The following is a 17,061-nucleotide window of genomic DNA, read 5'->3' on the forward strand; positions in this document are numbered from 1 at the left end:
CCGATACATTGACCTTGACTACCACTGACTCTCACTGGACACTCTCGAAACACGGGGTGGTGACACAATGGCTAAACAGTGGCCTTACGACAGCCTCACTAAGGCTCCCACCAACCTTAAAGAGGCCATTGACTGGGTCCTGAGGGTTACTGGTAAGGATGGTAAGAAGAATGAGGCGGCGGCGAAGCCGCAACTCGGCTGCCTCTGCTTCTTGGCCAAGGCAGTAAAGGACCTACTGTATGACGCCAGGTCCCCGGGGTCCCCTGGTCCAAGCACTCAGAGGTACTGGAACGATCTGCTCCTAGAGCAGGAAAGTACCATAGCACAGCCAGTGCTGGAGGACCTGGGACTCCTTAGTACTGGGAGCGGTACTGTGAGTACTACCTATACTTGCGCTGGTGGCACCGAGGTCATAAAGACCCTGATAGACCAGTTGGCACTGGGACTGCAGAAGTGGGTTGGGTGGAAGGAAGAAAAAGGGAAGGATGTCTGTTGTCTTAAGGGAGAAAGTGGGATAGGAAAGAAGTGTACATGTAGTGGTGGTGCTGGGCAGTGTTGTACCGGTTCTAGTAATACTCCTTGTCATGAGTGTGAAAAGTGTGGTACCAGTGCCAGTCGAGCTGACAACAAATGCTACCTCTCGGCCTATTGCAAAAAGAAACCCTCTAGTGGTTCCAGTTCCCCTACAGACCTCTTCCTTTGGACCTCCATATCCAGTGAATCCACTAGGGTCCACCTCCTGGCCCGTATTTTCCTAGGGTCAGTATGTCTCATCTGGAGTGGACTCAGTCAGTTGGGGTTCCTAACGGGTGGTGATAACAGGTGGGAGACTAGTAAGCTGCACGATATCAGTGGTGACTCAGCCGGTCTCGGCTCATTCATGGCGGCCATGGGCTATGATCTGGATAGGTTGAATCAGGAAGGTAAGTACTGCTTAGGGTAGCCATGTGGAATTATGGTGGAGTAGGTAACACGGGGAAGAAGGGAGAGTTTGTATGGAAATTACTATCGGGAACGGACCCTAATGGTAGCAAAGGCATCCAGTGGCAGGAATTTGCATCCGTGAAAGGTGCTAACCAGAGTAAGTCCACCTCCTCTGTAGTACCAATGTGACCCAGGTAGTGTAGCTGAGTACTACAGTAGTATCTATACTACAGCACAGAGTGCTGACAAGAGCAACAAAACCGAAGAAATTTGTAAGGACTACCCCCTATTGGTACTCCACATCCTAGCCAGTGGGTACTTCAGGGCAGGCAGTGCCGGGGCCAAGGGTATCACGTCGCCGGCGAAGCCGGCCACTGGTGATCCTAGGAAACCCAGGACAATCCGGGAAATCCTATACTGGCTTAGTGCATTGCCCTATAGTCAGGGATACAGGGCACTGGTAGAGAGGATGGGAGATAAGACGGATCAGGTGACCCAGGGGAACTCTGAGGATAAAAAGGGCCAGATAGAGCTGTACGATACCAGTGCTGCTAAGGCTAGTACCTCCCTCAAGAGGAATGACATTACTCACTACCTAATGGCCGCCTGTGGCTACTGCCCACTGGTCCTCATCGGTATCCAGGGGACTATAGAAAAAGAGGTAGGAAAGCCGGCACAAGGTGAGTGATATAGACAGGGCTCTATAGGGGCGCCAGGGGCGCAACAGTGTCTCTACGGGTAGTCATGTGGAGTCATGGTGTGGTAGGTGTTCCAGGGGTAGGGGTACCCGGAGCTGTATCTCCGGCAGCAGCGGCCAAGGCTACTGCTGAGAAGAATAGGTGTCCTAAGCATATTAAAGACCCCAAATCTAAGAGGTGTACCCTTGAAGACGCAGCCAAGGCAGCTACCCAGGCACCGGCACCACCGTCAGCTTCCACCGGCCAACAACTCAAGCCCGGCCAAGTCTGCTACGGCGGGTACCACCTGGAAGTCTCCAAGTTTGGTAAGTACCCTAGCAGCACCAGTCAGTGACACCATGTGTAGGCCCCCTCCATGGGATGTATGCCAATGGGCTCTTTGGCTTTGACATGGGAGGCTCTCCTGCCCAGTGCCTGGACCAACTGAGGATATATGTCTACCACTGCTTCTACCAGCTCTATTTCCTGAGGAAGCAGTGTGGAGCAGGGGTGGACACGGCAGGGACTACAGTGCTGGGCTGGAAAAGTTGTAGGTATGGTTATCAGGTGTCTACCAGGAAGGGAGGGAATACCGGTGGAGCCGATAACAAGCAGTGGCAATGCAAGCCATTGGGTAAGTCACAGTGTAAAAACAGTGGTATATAAGGGCGCCTTCGACGCAACAGTGCCCTAGGGGTAGTCATATGGACTTATGTTGTAGTAGGTGGTGGTGGTAACAGTAATGGTAACAATCAAGGTGGTAGTCCAAATCAGAATAATCCACAATCGGGAGGTAATAGTAATGGGAACAAGGACATGTGCAACTGTATGGGACAGGGAGCAATCCAGGGTGGACATGGATCATCAGGTGACGGATCGCCCCTACAGAGCTTCTTGTGTGATAGTATAAATGGAATGCATTGTCATTATACAGTGGGATCCGGTGTAGAAAAGTATCCTGAAATTGATGCTCATATGAACAAGACGGTAGATTCTGAAGGAAAAGAACATGAACCACACAAGAAGTATCCAGAGTTATGTCCAGTCCCTATGGGCTGGAGCAAAGACAAAGACGATAACCACTTCAAAGGTACGTCCCAGTACTCTATATGGCACCCCTAAGGCACTGTTTATATACCAGGGGCACCCCCTGGGCGCCACAGTAACCAATAGTGACTCATGGTGTATACAGATTTGAAAGACACGCACAAGACCCTGCCACTAACACCAGGTACTGGTAAGTGCCACAGTATATTACATGGACTCATCCTGTAGCAGGCACTAGTGCTGCTCAGAAGTATCCCGCCCACTGCACTGGCAGGACACTATTTTATCTCCTGGAGTACTACTGTGACCCTGACAAGTGCCAGAGTGGCACCCTAGTGGTACTACTGAGACTGCTGGCGTGTATCACTCTCACGGTGCCACGGACTCTGGGTGACCTCTTTGGGTTCTATTACTATATAGTGTATATTGGGGGAAGTGGGAGTACTGGTGGTGGAGAGGGAGTGAAAAGGAAGTTGCAAGCAGAATTACAGGATGTTAGGTTGAGCATGCTAGGTAATGGCGGTACTACTGATGCAGTGGTCGGAGCACTTATCCCAGTGGAATGGTAAGTATCCGTATATAGATGGGTAGTGCCCTTCTAGTGCTATAATGGCGCGCCATATAGAGGGTACCTGACAGTGCCCGTTACGGTGGCGCGCTATGGTATATAGGTGGTGATATGACGTATTATGGTTAGGAGTGGCTGCAATAGTGACTGCAGTAGGATCGGTAGGGTGGATTGTGGCACCAATGGTGATAAGGGTAAATACATTTGGTTAGGACCATTACTGGGTGAAGTATTGGTAGTGGTGATAACAACCGTTGCGCTTTACCTGGTAAAAATTTGAAGTCAACGTAAACATTACACCAATCAGTGTTATATTGGTAGTGTGTAGGGTAGTGCTGTGGAGTAGTGATGTTTTCGTTATTGAGTCATTGATCTTGTTATATGGAATTCTAAGTAGTGTGATGATGTTGATATATCGAGGCATTGATGTTATCAACGTGGAAGGCTACTAGTAGTGATGTTGCTGTTATTACTGGAATTCGATTACTACTAGAATAGAATTACATAATCATATCGATTACTAACAACTAGCAGTTTCTAGATGGTAACTTCATCACTACTACTATGATTCCACTAGGACTACTAGTGTAGCACTTAATAGGACAGGTAGAACCTAGGATTCCATATAACTACGTCTTGGTACTACCCTAGTACTACTAGGATCCGACCGCTAGTGAACATGACAACATCATCACCATTTACTACTCCTAAAGGCACCGAAAATGGTCGCCTCAAGTACTTGGAAACCTTACACGTCACTAACTGAGGCACCTACCAACCTCAAGGAGGCCATTGACTGGGTCCTAAGGGTAACTGGTAGAGATGGTAAACCACTGAACAAGGAAACTGGTACGTTACTGTAGACATAGATAGTATGCGCGCCATAAGGACGGTACCTGACAGTGTCCGTCACAATGGCGCTCTCTGTACTATTGGAACTCACTATTATACAGAATGCATATGTGGCCTGGCGGCGGCAGTGACTGACCTACTGCAGTCAGTTGAACTGGAGTACCATGGTAAGTACTCAGTAGTACATCAGCTCATCACTGTACCAGGTTATGAAGGCGATGGCAATGCCAATGGTGGTGCCACCGATGCCGACAAGACGCCACAGCAGCACATCAACGACCTTTTCTCTCTAGTCCAGGGACTAGGTGGTACTGCAGTGGTACGGACCTATATAGACCAATTGGCACAGGCACTCAGTGCAATAGTTGGGTGGAGTAGGATAATGAAGTGTCAGAAGTACGATTGCAATACTGGCACATGCCAAAGGGGTCGTGGTACTGGTCACGGCAAGTTCAAGTGCTGTTGTGGCAATAATGGCAATCATAATGGCGGCCTACGTTGTTGTAAGGGCCAGAATGGTGCTGATGGTGGCAAGTGCAGGAACGGCAAGGTCTGCGATGGCTCCAGCAAAGGTGATAGCTGCAGGGTCGTCTGCGCCAATGGATGTTGCAGTCATGGTGGTACTGGCTGCAAGTATCTAGATGATGTAAAGCTGGAGAATTCGTGCAATGACTGCCAATGTAAGATAGTAGCTGGTAAGGGACACCACCTGGCCAAGGGGTGTACGAAATGTTCCTCTGATGATGGGAAGAAAACGAAAAGCTGCCATTGTAAAAGTAGCACCTGTTCTCCGGAGAACTGCCAATGCGCTAAAGCAGGCAAATGCTGCAAGTGTTGTTGTACGAGTTGTAGTGGGACGTGTAAGGAAAAGTGTATTTGTGATAAGGTGGACCCAAATGGTTATAGATCGGCATATCCCAAAACTACAGGAATGTGGGTTGAAGGAGGCTTTACCATTACATGGGTACAACTTGGTGACACTACCTTTGATAGCAACGGAGCTATGCCCCCTTCCCAACGTCGCCAACAATGTGCCCGTATTCTCCTAGGGTCAGTATGCCTCATCTGGAGTGGCATTACTTATATGTATTGGACAGGTAGGTATGCCGAGAGTAGTCCCCGTTGGAACAATCACATCCTGGACGGTACCGGTCTAGATGATGGTTCCCTATCCCAATGGCTACAGGCCGTAGGGTTTCCTCATGCAATGCTGAACAATAGTGTACCAGAGAATAGACTAGATCAGGTTATCACAGATGAGTTTAGGGATAGGTTTTATTTGGGATTCCCGGATACTAGTAACAGTGCTGTCCATGGCCGAGACAACAACGCTAATACATTTAGGAGTCCAGCCAATTTGACCTATGGAGGGTTTATACATAAAATCAACAAAGGTGCATTTGATAAGGATGGCCCCTTCAAGGATTATACTGAAGCTAAAATTGACAACAACAAGCTCGGTCCAATTCTCAAGCTCCATATTCTATCATGCGCTTATTTTACCGGGCTGCAAAAGCGTAGAGTATTGGCCAGTACCCAGAGTACCACTAACACCCCTAAGACCATCCGTGAGATCCTATACTGGCTAAGTGCACTGCCCTATAGTCCGGCATATAAGGGACTACTGAATCACTGTAAGGAAAAACTAACAGAAGTGACCAAAGATAACCCGAACAAATATCTCTCATTCCACCAAACAGGCCGTACAGCTTCTATTAATGTACAGGACGTTGATTTGTACTCCCACTTCCAAGCAGTGACTCAGTACTGCCCACTGGTGCTCATAGGTATCCAGGGTGGATTACACAGTACTAAAGGCGCTGACTCTTCTGCCATTCACTCCCTCTACGCTAATTCTAACTTCTCTTTTACATATCCTACACTTGATATACAAGTATACAACCAGGTGGTACACTACATTAGGGCTCTATTCTACCAGTTGTACTTCCTTAGGAAGCAATGTGCAGTGAAGGTCACTTCTGGAGGCAAATGGCGTGAGTGTAGGTATGGTAAGGATGTGGTGTCAAAGGGGGTCATTAGCTGGATGTGCCTGGGGTGTAGCCCCATGGAACATGATAGGAATTATAGGGTAAATGAGATGGAGAAGGGGTTGGATGGGGTGAAGACTGGAGGTGATGAGCTTGCAGGGGCGCTAAAGGAATTACTGTTGAAGATTGGTGAAGTGGTGATACAATTGGGTAATGCCCAGGAAGCATTGGAAGGGAAGGATAAAGATGTAATAGCGAAGGTGAAGGGGAAAGTGACGGAGGCTAATAAGAAACTAGGGGAGGCTAAGGAGGCACTAGATAAGGTGAAGGATGTTCTGAATGGGCAGGAACTAACGAAGGCTAAGACGAAACTAGGGGAGCTGACGAAGAATGGTGGAGGTAGTGGAGATCTACTAGGGAAGGTAGATAAGGCACTAGGGAATGCCATAAGCAATGATTTCGATCAGGGTAAGAATGCAGTGACAAAGGCTATCAATGGAGTGCGCCATGCATTGGATGCATTGAAGGAGGGAGTTGAAGGTCTGAAAAAGAAGGAAGTAGATGATGCAAAAAAGTGTCTGGGGGACGTTCTGTTAGAAGTTACTCCGGCGGATCAATACGATATCTATAAAACATATTTTGAAATGATCCAAAAACTCCAATACAGTATTAATGACATTTTATCCCTATGCACCACTCCCAAGTGCCCGGGATGTAAAGATCACTCCACCAAATGTGGCAAAACACCAGTGTCCAGACAGTGCCCTGAATGCCACCAACAATACATGGACGGCTTTCCATCCCCCCTCCAGGCATTCCTCGAGGACCGGTTGCCAGGCTTTAGTTGCAATGAGGTTCTCAACACAGAGGACACCGACAACTACCCACCTGCTGCATCCCACTTGGGACACTGCGGTGGTTCCGGCCAGTGCTGCCCGTTGCCAATGGGTTTCAGGAATTGCTTCTACAGCGGCAGCACCAGTGATTGTACCGGTCAACGCCTTTACGGCATCCTGTGCTTCTTCAGTAACGAGAACATGATGGAGTCGTGTGCTTATACACTGGTCAGGGTAACAGCAGAACTCAGTGCCACGACACCACAGGTACTAGGTGACGTCTTTGGGTTCTTCAAGGGGGGTGTTGGAAATCCAGAAAATAAAGTGGGAGACAAGGGCAAAAGTTGCGATCACAGTAAAGAGTTGTCTCAAAAAACGAATAGAGATTACTTTTGCGGCTGGTGTGCCTCTGGGTTACGCGATGAGGTAAAAAATATCCAGTGGATACACAATGGGACAGAGAAAGGAGGGCACTACATGGGCAAAGTCGGCGCAGCACTAATAGGTATTAAGGGCGATAAAGACACTAATGGTGCTACTCCCAACACCACTTCCCTCTCAACACTCACTGAGCACTCACAGTTCATCTCCCCCCTAACAGGTGAGCTTTACACCGCAGTGAGTGCCACCTTTGGACACGTCTACCTCCAATGGGTACTGTATCTATCAGATGCACTTGAAGGTGGACTGAGATCACTGTCAGAGGCATTCCTGAACATCCAATGCAACGGCTGTAAGGGGCAGTGCGACCCCAATAAGTGCAAGAAGGGAGAACACGGAAAGGACAGTGGCCTATGCCAGTGCTCCTCAATCGTATCATGTACAGGAGTACTACCAGTGTTGTATAGACATGGGTTCAGCTACGGTAACCCATTCAATCTGGAGGGGTACCAACAGAAGAACCAGGAAAGTGGAGATTATAGCATTACAGACAACGGTGGGAAGAAGTATTGTCACGAGTTCCTAGAGAGTCTCAATTCGGTGATCAACAAGAAGCAGGACGCCTCTCAGAACCAGGAACAGCACCCCCTGACAAAGTTACTATCAGAAGTCGGCAAACTCCAATACGACATACGGCTCCCGTGGATCTTTGTTCTCACGCTAGCGTGGCTAGTAGCAGTACTCTACCTAGCATTTGGTGCCATATGGCCACTGGACTGGACACATATGAGGTCGCATTGGTTACGGGGTGGAGAACACCAGTGGCAGTGTATGTGGTATAAGGTGATGACGGGACGCAAAGGAATGGAATTGGTGGAGTATTTTGGGAGGAAGGAGAGAGAGTAATATTGTGTAAGGGTGATATGGTTAGTAACACCTTTAGTGAGAGTTTAGTGCACTCTCAGTGTGATTTTGGTATACAAATTGTTTAGAACACCGGTATGCTGGATATGGGGTACCGAGTAGTGTCTGCCTCATAGCAACATGGGGTACATTTTGGGCACACCCAATTGTGGGGCACCAAAACCTTAATACGTAGTTGCATTCTACCTAAATGGTAGCATAAAATTATATAAACGTATACGTAAAAACTTGCTGTATACCCTTCTACCCCACGAATTTCGACATTTTTTGGTTCGTATGAACGAGAGCTTGGGGTAGTGGTGTATGCTTTTATATCGTTAAGCATTTTATAGCGGTATAGTATTTGGTGACATGAAAGCGAATAAGCTTTGAGAAGGTGGTATATGGGATGAAACAATCAAATACACAAAATTAATCATTCAATCCGTTTCCGCTATATATGTGAGATAGGTCTCAATCTCTTGTTCACTTAGTTGCCTAAATGTTGGATTATCAATTGTGCAAACGGCTACTTCCACTCCCTTTGCACCATTTAATTGGCTTAGTGCATCGATTGCGATCAAAGCCTTTAAACCCTCAACTGTAACATGAGTCTCTTTACCACCAGATAGATGATGCGTCTCCGTATTAACCTGCAGATCCGACTTTATCTTGTCACTGATATCCACAGTTTCACGTTGTTTTAAAATTCTCTCTAGTGCATTTTCAGACTCTTGATCCTTCGTACCGATACCACATGCCTATTAATCATGTCAACATGCATACATCCACTTACTTTATAGCCACTGTACCATCCGGACGCATCGAATTTGTATATGACTGGCTTCAACTCTTCATCAATAGCGGCAATTAAACCGGTACACGCACGCAGACGCATGTAAGCGTGCTGGGTATGTACTTGGTTGATATCAGCTATCTTTTCACACAATACTTTTGCAGGTATGCTACAACCATATTTGTATTGGTACTCCAATGCGATTTCACGACTCTTGTACAATATACTCATACAGTCACCTAGAAAATCATAGTTGTTGCCCGTCAAATGCTAATTCCAAATGCAATTTACAGATTAATGCGCATAGAGATATAATTATACAAAACACGAGCGTGACTATTCCTATATTTATATTTCACTACAGAATTATATTTAATATAAGAGCATAAAAGTAGAGCAAATATCCGTAAGTTCTCACCAACCTGGTAAACCAATTAGCAATGCCATTATATCGTCCGTTATATGGTAAAGATGTGTTACACATGTTTGATCGAGAAGAACGTCCTTCAAAACTATTATCTATGCTTAACATCCCTTACCTGGTTACCTTGTTGAACGGAAAGTTTTTTTTGACACACAACTGCGATAGCATCGTTATCCTTTATTGCTAAACCTGTGATGTTCGAATTTTTCACTGCCTTGAGCGCATATTCTATATACATTGAATAATTTAAGGTGAACATTTACCAAGTTGAAACAGTTTCCCTTCTGGCGAGAATATAGTTATATGCCTGTCATAGGCTGCGTTAGATGCCCTTGACATTTTGATACCTTAACATAAATAGTGCTTAATAATACAATATGTGACAGGAAAAGGTTATTTGTTTTTACAATGTAGGGTACACATATCGCTCATTGTGTACAATGATCGAATATTTGGATGTAAATATGTTGTCTACTATATTTTATGAACATAAAATTTAGTGATCTACTTTATGTAACGTCACAATGGATAAAGGACACACATCAACCATAGAAGGCAGTATAGTCGAGATCGCACAATCATATAATAACATCTATCCAATATATGTATATACAATACAAATCAACTCGAGTAAACAGTAAAATGTAATTTATTAAGGTCTTCTATGAAGCATAATTCTAGAAGGGTACCTCTTTTTGGGTACCTTCCTCTACATTATGTGCTATATAGAAGATTAACACACCCATTTTGATATTTTATAAAGGGGCAACTAAAACTGATTTGTATTTGGCTGTGAAATTGCGTAAAACATCATGTTTTAGCACTATACAAATACAGAATATGTCTCAGTACCTTTGCAGAATGCATCTTTGGTCGCACTGGTCGCGCCATTATACCAGGAATATTACTGTACAAGGAAAAGCAACTGCTGCATATTCAGTGATTGAGAACCAGTTTAGTAGAAATGTCGCATATTCCCCGCGTGAGATAGATGAAACGTGCCAACCACGTCAGGACAAACTTACAAAACGGGTTGACTATCTTCCACCGAACAATTTCGCAAATAAACATATAAATTCTGACTTGTTGAATGCACCTTTGCTACATTCATCAGACAGCCAATGCGTAAATGTATGTACATCAAATTACCTGCAGGTTTTAAATGCCAGTCGTGAACATGGAAATCGCACAAAATCAGTATTAAAAAACGAAAATGAACATTTAAACCATTCATCAGTCTTGGAAATGGATTATGAAATCAGTGGCAACCACGCTTATTTTGAATTGTATTTATCGCAGTGTGGGTCAAAAACAGAAAGTAAACATACGGAAAAACGCCTTTATTTAGCGCGTTCACGTTTACCGAACAATAGACGGCTAAATTCAAAACGCCGTATTCATGGACAATTAAGTGAAGATCAACTAGGTAACATGGCGACCAGTGTTACTCGAATATATGAAATGGAAAATGACAACATAGATAAACATAATATTCAAAGCATCCACTCCATGCGCATATGTTCGGTTGGTGATACCGCATATATTGCTTTGATTGAAAATTTGTCACCACGTGGCAAAATGTTAAAATTCATTCGTGTAGCCGGGAACAAATACAGGCGGGGGAGGACAAATACATCCTTATCTACAATCAAAACGTTCAGTTCCACCATATATCCGATTGACAATATGCACTTTTTGTTACACGGCACTAGCAAAGATATGAAATTTTGCCGATTTTTTTACACCCTGTTGGATCCTATGGAACGTGCATGGCAGGTTAGGATGGCGTACATCTGTGGAACTACCGGTAACATCACAAATGATAGGCCAATATATACAGAAAAGAAAAACGATAGGTTTGTGTCGATTAATGCATCAAAAGATGGTCGTATCCTATTTATAGCTTCAGGATCACACCATGGGACACATGACGTCTACTGTATTAAACAGGAGAAGACAACACGACTGTATAGGTTACACCAACCACTTACTGAGAGATTATTTCTAGAGCATCGAAGGGGTTGCATATATTGTATATATGAAGACAGGCAACACCATGTCGAAATAAACAGATATATGTTGGATCAACATGATCTGGATTATAGTATAGATTTTAGTGGCGTTCCAAAGACTATCATCAACATTCCCCGCAAAAATGGAGTAAGATACTCAATCTCTACGCTACCATCAAAAACACTGAAGCATGTATGTAGGCGTTGGAAAAAGTCGGGGCTAGGAATAGCTCAGTCAGATAGCGGATCAACTCACCGACGATACGTGTGGTTTAAACTGAATCAAATCAACGAAGCTATAGTGACGGATATCGATATGACATGCAATGCACTGGTCTTGTATCTATCAATTCCACCGTCGAAACCGATGGTAGCGACATTGCGCTTTGCACGGAAAGGACGTCGCCGGGAATACAGGACAGCAGAAAGTGCAATGTACAACCTGAATATTCCAGTTGGAGTTGGAGTGATTGAACCTCGTGGCAACACTAATTTTTATGGGACCTATGTGAGATTTATTATTCGTACACCAGGTTCTGGTGATATACACTGTTACGTGGATCTCGCTAACGACCATAATATTGGAACAGAAAAAAATAATAGCGGGATGAATGAGCATTTGGATGGCAGTAATAATATCTGCTCTAAAGTGAAACTACATAAACCCATTCCTCCACAAGTCTTCTGTTCCGCGTTAAACAGGCATCTTCCTTTACACTCCACCCATTATATAGATAGTCGAGATGGCTCATGTAAGATACCCATTACGTTGGTAAGATTTGGCAGTGATACTACCAATGACGTGAACGCTGCGTTCCGGAACCCACGAAACAAATGCGTCGTTTATTTTTATGGAGCGTACGGCCACAATTTGGCAGTTGACAATGATTTAGAACACAATATCTTGTTGCAGATGGGATATACTTTATGCTTTGCTCACGTTAGAGGTGGAGGCGAGCTTGGCCATATATGGCACTCAGGGGCTGTAAAATCTTTTAAGTATAAAGGGGTTTATGATTTAATTGACGTAATTGAGTTTCTGATCGCAAACAATATGGCCCAGCGCAGTAGCATCGCCCTCTCGAGTACGTCAGCCGGGGCTATTTTGGCTGCCTGCGTATACAACATGCGCCCTGATCTATGCAATTGCATATCGCTGAAACTACCATTCTTAGATGTGTTTGGATCCATACATGATACTAATGAACCATTGAGTAGTTTGGAGAAGGAAGAATTTGGGAACGAATCTAACGTGGAATGTGTATACTCGTACAGCCCATGCGATAATACGGGTGAACCAGGCCACTTAAAGCCTTCCTTAATAATCCAATGTAACAGCGATGACACCAGGGCCCCTTTGCGGCATACTGTATCATATATTAGACAACATAGAACCAATTGGGACAGAACATTTTTGAGAATTTCATCAGGTGGTCATACTGATGGGAATACTGCAGAGGAACATGAACAATGGATTACTGAAAGAATTTCCATCATGGAAAATCTTTTGGAAGGTTATGTCGCCTAGTTCTTTAACCTTTGGACTATGGAATCACAAGTTGTTGTGTTGCAACAGGAAAACTGGAAAGAAGTAAGAAACTAGATTAATCTCATTAAAATCCAAACACATTACTGTAGATAGCTTTGATGATATATTGTCATATAAACAGATGATCGTAGGCAATATGGACGTAAAATATTAGTCATCTCCATATATATTGGGGAACGAATGCGATTTAAACGCCATATGCATCACAAAAATTAAAAACAAGATACACACACGATATAATTTGTTTCAATACCATAATGTAAAATTTAATTGATGAGGAGCGTAAGTATGGGTGCGCTAATACACATACCAAAGGCACTTGATATACACACCGTATAATACACTATCTTCTTTCGCAAAAATGGCGAGATTATATGATAACATCTCAGACTTTTGGACTTCCGATGAGGAGGGTACAGAGGAAAGTCATCGCGTCACATCTGGTCTAGGCCATCCCATGAGAGATGTAGATAATCATAGGAATGCTGACCATCCGTTGGATTTTTCATTGGCTTTTAGAAATCCTCTTGATTCCGTTGGATGGATTCCAACTATAGAAAATACACAGGAGAAGTATTCAGTCTTTGACATACTTGACCGTGAAGATTATGACAAAAGGTTTGATATTGATATAGACGTTTTGGAAAGACAGCTTTTTGGCGAATCTATGCACTATGATGAAGAAGAATTCCACTTGAATGTATCTGAAATACCGGACTGTTTGGATACATCGTACGACGTAGACACAAGCATTGGAGAATATCCACACTGCGAAGCTGTTGCAGAAAGTATGTTTTATTTATATTTGCGGTTAATGTTTAATTACATACTATTAAAACCTGATGTACATGTTCAATCTAAGATTTCAATTATTTATGCATCTTTGCATAGCACTTGCCATAGTTCATGTATATTACAAGCCAGATGATAGTAACTCTATTAAGTACATGAACGACAACAGTAGCAGTTGTTTACAATTGCACATACTGTTAGACCTACCCTCTCAAATTTAAATTCATATTCATATGCGAACGAAAGTACATCCTTTCCACGGTGTTGATAAGCTTTAACAGACTCTCTACAAACCGCAAGAGATGCAACAACTGTCGTTAAAATACGCCACTTGGAAAATGTAGATGAATCTCTCTCCAATGATATGGTGGTACCCAAGCCGGAAGAGGGAAAACAATATATACGGACAAAGTGGTCAGTTGTAGATGATTCGTCTACGCCTGAATTGGAAGACCTTGTTATAGAGTATCCTTTTGAATTAGATGATTTTCAAAAACGTGCTATTTATCATTTACATAAGATGAAGCATGTTTTCGTTGCTGCACATACGTCTTCGGGTAAGACTGTAGTGGCAGAATACGCAATTGCGCTTGCGCTTAGCAGGGGTAAAAAAGCCGTATATACAAGTCCGATAAAAGCTTTGAGTAACCAGAAATTTAGAGAGTTCACAAAGAGATATGGAAATGAAACAGTAGGTATAATAACTGGGGACGTATCATGTAATCCCAACGCTCCCTGTCTAATAGTAACAACGGAAATTCTGCGGAACCTATTATATCGTGGTGATCCAATTATAGGTCAACTTGGTGTGGTAATATTCGATGAAGTGCACTATATCAACGATTTTCAACGTGGAGTGGTATGGGAAGAGGTTTTTATAATGTTGCCTAAATCTATCCAATTAGTCATGCTTAGCGCTACAGTTCCGAACTATGCTGAGTTTGCAGACTGGATTGGAGCAATTATGGAACGTGAGGTAATAACTATAGTTACAACCAGGCGCCCGGTACCTTTGGTCCACTTTATGTATATTTACAACAGGATTTTTTTGCTTCTCGATAACAAGGGTGTGTTCAACAAAGATGCATACCACAACATGTATAAAATTTCTTCACAAAATAAAGGTTCTAGCATCAAACGTACAACATTTAAAGGCCAGGTACAAAAGTTGCAGCGATTAATCCGGCATCTGGAAATGACTCAGAAATTACCTGTGGTACTATTTTGTTTCAGTAGAGCAAAATGCGAATCCTACGCAAGAGAGATGCCTAACCTCAATTTGAATTCTAATCATGTGCAACGTTCCAAGATACATATATTCCTGAAAGAATCGTTATCCAGCATAAGCGAGGACGACAGGGACCTCATGCAGGTCAAAAGCATAATTAAGTTATTGTACAGAGGTATAGGGGTACACCATTCTGGACTGTTACCTCTGATGAAAGAGATAGTAAGTTACCCTTTCCTACAACTATAACATGGCAGGTTGAAATACTCTTTTCACGGGGGTTGATTAAGGTTTTGTTTGCTACTGAGACTTTTGCGATGGGTGTAAATATGCCAGCCCGATCTGTTATTTTCACTTCTATTCATAAGCACGACGGTCAAAAGACGCGCCATCTTACCGCATCTGAATATACCCAAATGGCTGGTAGAGCTGGCAGGAGGGGCCTGGATTCCTTTGGTAGTGTATATATTTTCTGTCCAGATGACCCGCCAGATCTTCAGGACTTGACCACAATGATGTTCGAGAAGTCTACCAAGCTTGAGAGTAAATTCCGTATAACTTACAACATGCTGCTCCAAGTACACTCTAGGGAGCATATGAACATAACAGAGATGATGTTGAAGTCTTTCAAGGAGACGTATAAAATGAAGAACATTCCAATATTCAAGCGTGACAATATACGCAAACGTCAGGAGCTTTCTACAATTCCCAAAGTGGATTGTATTTACGGCGAGCCTTCGATTGAGGAGTATCACAAATTGGATGGGTGCTCTCGAACGATTGCTGACAACCTTAATGAATCGCTATGGAATCACCGCGAGAACGCGCAGATATTTAAAGCAGGTCGTGTGATTATGGTACATTCGTTGGCAGTTTGTAATACAAGCTGTTACGGATCTATTGTTGTCTCACCCAAAGGAAAGAGTTCAACCCTTAAAGTTCTATTGCTTTTGCCAGATTTATACGACGAAGGCAAAGCTTATGACAAAGTGCATACTACCATAAGCTCGTATAATCACGATCAAATCCATTTTTCAGTATGCGAATCAGTTCGCATATCCAACATTTCGTTCATCTACAACAATGTAATCAACATGAAAACGATGCAGGGCGTTACTGAAGACTTGAGTATAACTTTGCTTAGCTCTGTCGCATCTGAATTGCACAAATTGCTGCTGACATCAAAAATCGAGTTACTGGCTTTTAATAAACAGCTGAAGCAAACTTCGATTCAGTTTTATGACGTCATGTTAAAACAGCGTGACATATATCATGAGATCTCCTTGAACCCGTGTAACAAGTGCCATCTTCGTGAGAAGCACTACTCTATCCAGGAAAGGGTCGAGTCGTGCCGCAACGAACTTGAGCGCATAACGAGTCTATTGAAGGAGGAATCTTTATCATCTTATGATGAGATGGTAGCCAAGGTTGAGGTGTTGAAACAGTTGGACTTTCTGGATGAAAACGGGAAACCAACCGTCAAGGGCAGAATAGCAACTTACCTTACAACAGGTGATGAAATCACACTAACGGAAACCATAACTCAGAATGTGCTCAATGATCTGGAGCCCGAGGAATGCGCCGCCATTCTTTCAGCCTTTGTGCACAACGATCGGTCCCCTGAGAAGGAGGTACCATCCCCAACGGCGGCCATTCAAAAGGCCCGTGATATGGTATTAGATTTACACAGCAAGGTAGATGTGGTACAGCGTGCTCTGAACGTCGTTGTATCACGTGAAGACCATAGTGCGCTCTGCAACTTTTCTTTGTCTTATGTGATTTATCAGTGGGCTATAGGCACTCCATTTAGCGAGATAATGCAGTATACAGATTTACAGGAAGGTCACATTGTGAGGGCGATAACACGTCTTGATGAATTATGCCGTAAAATTGGCCAGGTGGCCAACATAAACGGGGATCAGGCGTTGCAATCAAAGATAGAGAAGGTTTCCAACTCTATAAAGAGGGGCATAGTATTCATGCCATCCCTGTATTTATCGTAAACCAAACATGAAACGTTAGCTTTTTGTATTAGGCCAGATTAGACTTATGGCATTTTAAGGCTGTAGACTATTTCTGTGAAC

General features: G+C 43.7%; 5 protein-coding genes across 5 annotated transcripts; 4 read left to right on the top strand and 1 right to left on the bottom strand.

The window, feature by feature from the left end:
• The first annotated feature begins 43 nt into the window (after positions 1-43).
• Positions 44-3,511, top strand: BBOV_II002310 (variant erythrocyte surface antigen-1 beta subunit). The gene is made up of 9 exons (XM_051767134.1): positions 44-923; positions 968-1,081; positions 1,119-1,604; positions 1,691-1,927; positions 1,969-2,235; positions 2,323-2,691; positions 2,794-2,838; positions 2,880-3,213; positions 3,346-3,511. Exons 1-9 carry the CDS (start codon positions 68-70, stop codon positions 3,494-3,496), a joined length of 2,859 nt encoding a protein of 952 aa, XP_051623135.1. The 5' UTR covers positions 44-67; the 3' UTR covers positions 3,497-3,511.
• A 295-nt stretch (positions 3,512-3,806) lies between these two features.
• BBOV_II002320 (variant erythrocyte surface antigen-1 alpha subunit) lies at positions 3,807-8,236 on the top strand. The gene is made up of 3 exons (XM_051767303.1): positions 3,807-4,065; positions 4,170-4,235; positions 4,275-8,236. Exons 1-3 carry the CDS (start codon positions 3,939-3,941, stop codon positions 8,177-8,179), a joined length of 4,098 nt encoding a protein of 1,365 aa, XP_051623136.1. The 5' UTR covers positions 3,807-3,938; the 3' UTR covers positions 8,180-8,236.
• Positions 8,237-8,587: 351 nt separating this feature from the next.
• Positions 8,588-9,763, bottom strand: BBOV_II002330 (putative proteasome subunit alpha type 6 protein). The gene is made up of 5 exons (XM_001609707.2): positions 9,660-9,763; positions 9,512-9,624; positions 9,395-9,476; positions 8,973-9,211; positions 8,588-8,937 (listed from the first exon to the last, which is right to left on the bottom strand). The coding sequence occupies exons 1-5, from the start codon at positions 9,733-9,735 to the stop codon at positions 8,617-8,619; spliced, it is 831 nt and encodes a 276-aa protein (XP_001609757.1). The 5' UTR covers positions 9,736-9,763; the 3' UTR covers positions 8,588-8,616.
• Positions 9,764-9,916: 153 nt separating this feature from the next.
• Positions 9,917-13,009, top strand: BBOV_II002340 (Prolyl oligopeptidase family protein). The gene has a single exon (XM_001609708.2). The coding sequence runs from the start codon at positions 10,237-10,239 to the stop codon at positions 12,934-12,936; it is 2,700 nt and encodes an 899-aa protein (XP_001609758.2). The 5' UTR covers positions 9,917-10,236; the 3' UTR covers positions 12,937-13,009.
• Positions 13,010-13,212: 203 nt separating this feature from the next.
• BBOV_II002350 (helicase with zinc finger motif protein) lies at positions 13,213-17,004 on the top strand. The gene is made up of 3 exons (XM_001609709.2): positions 13,213-13,745; positions 14,031-15,199; positions 15,235-17,004. The coding sequence occupies exons 1-3, from the start codon at positions 13,319-13,321 to the stop codon at positions 16,978-16,980; spliced, it is 3,342 nt and encodes a 1,113-aa protein (XP_001609759.1). The 5' UTR covers positions 13,213-13,318; the 3' UTR covers positions 16,981-17,004.
• The last annotated feature ends 57 nt before the right edge of the window (positions 17,005-17,061 follow it).

The sequence above is a fragment of the Babesia bovis genome, chromosome 2 (assembly GCF_000165395.2).
Source record: "Babesia bovis T2Bo chromosome 2, whole genome shotgun sequence".
Lineage (NCBI taxonomy): Eukaryota > Apicomplexa > Aconoidasida > Piroplasmida > Babesiidae > Babesia > Babesia bovis.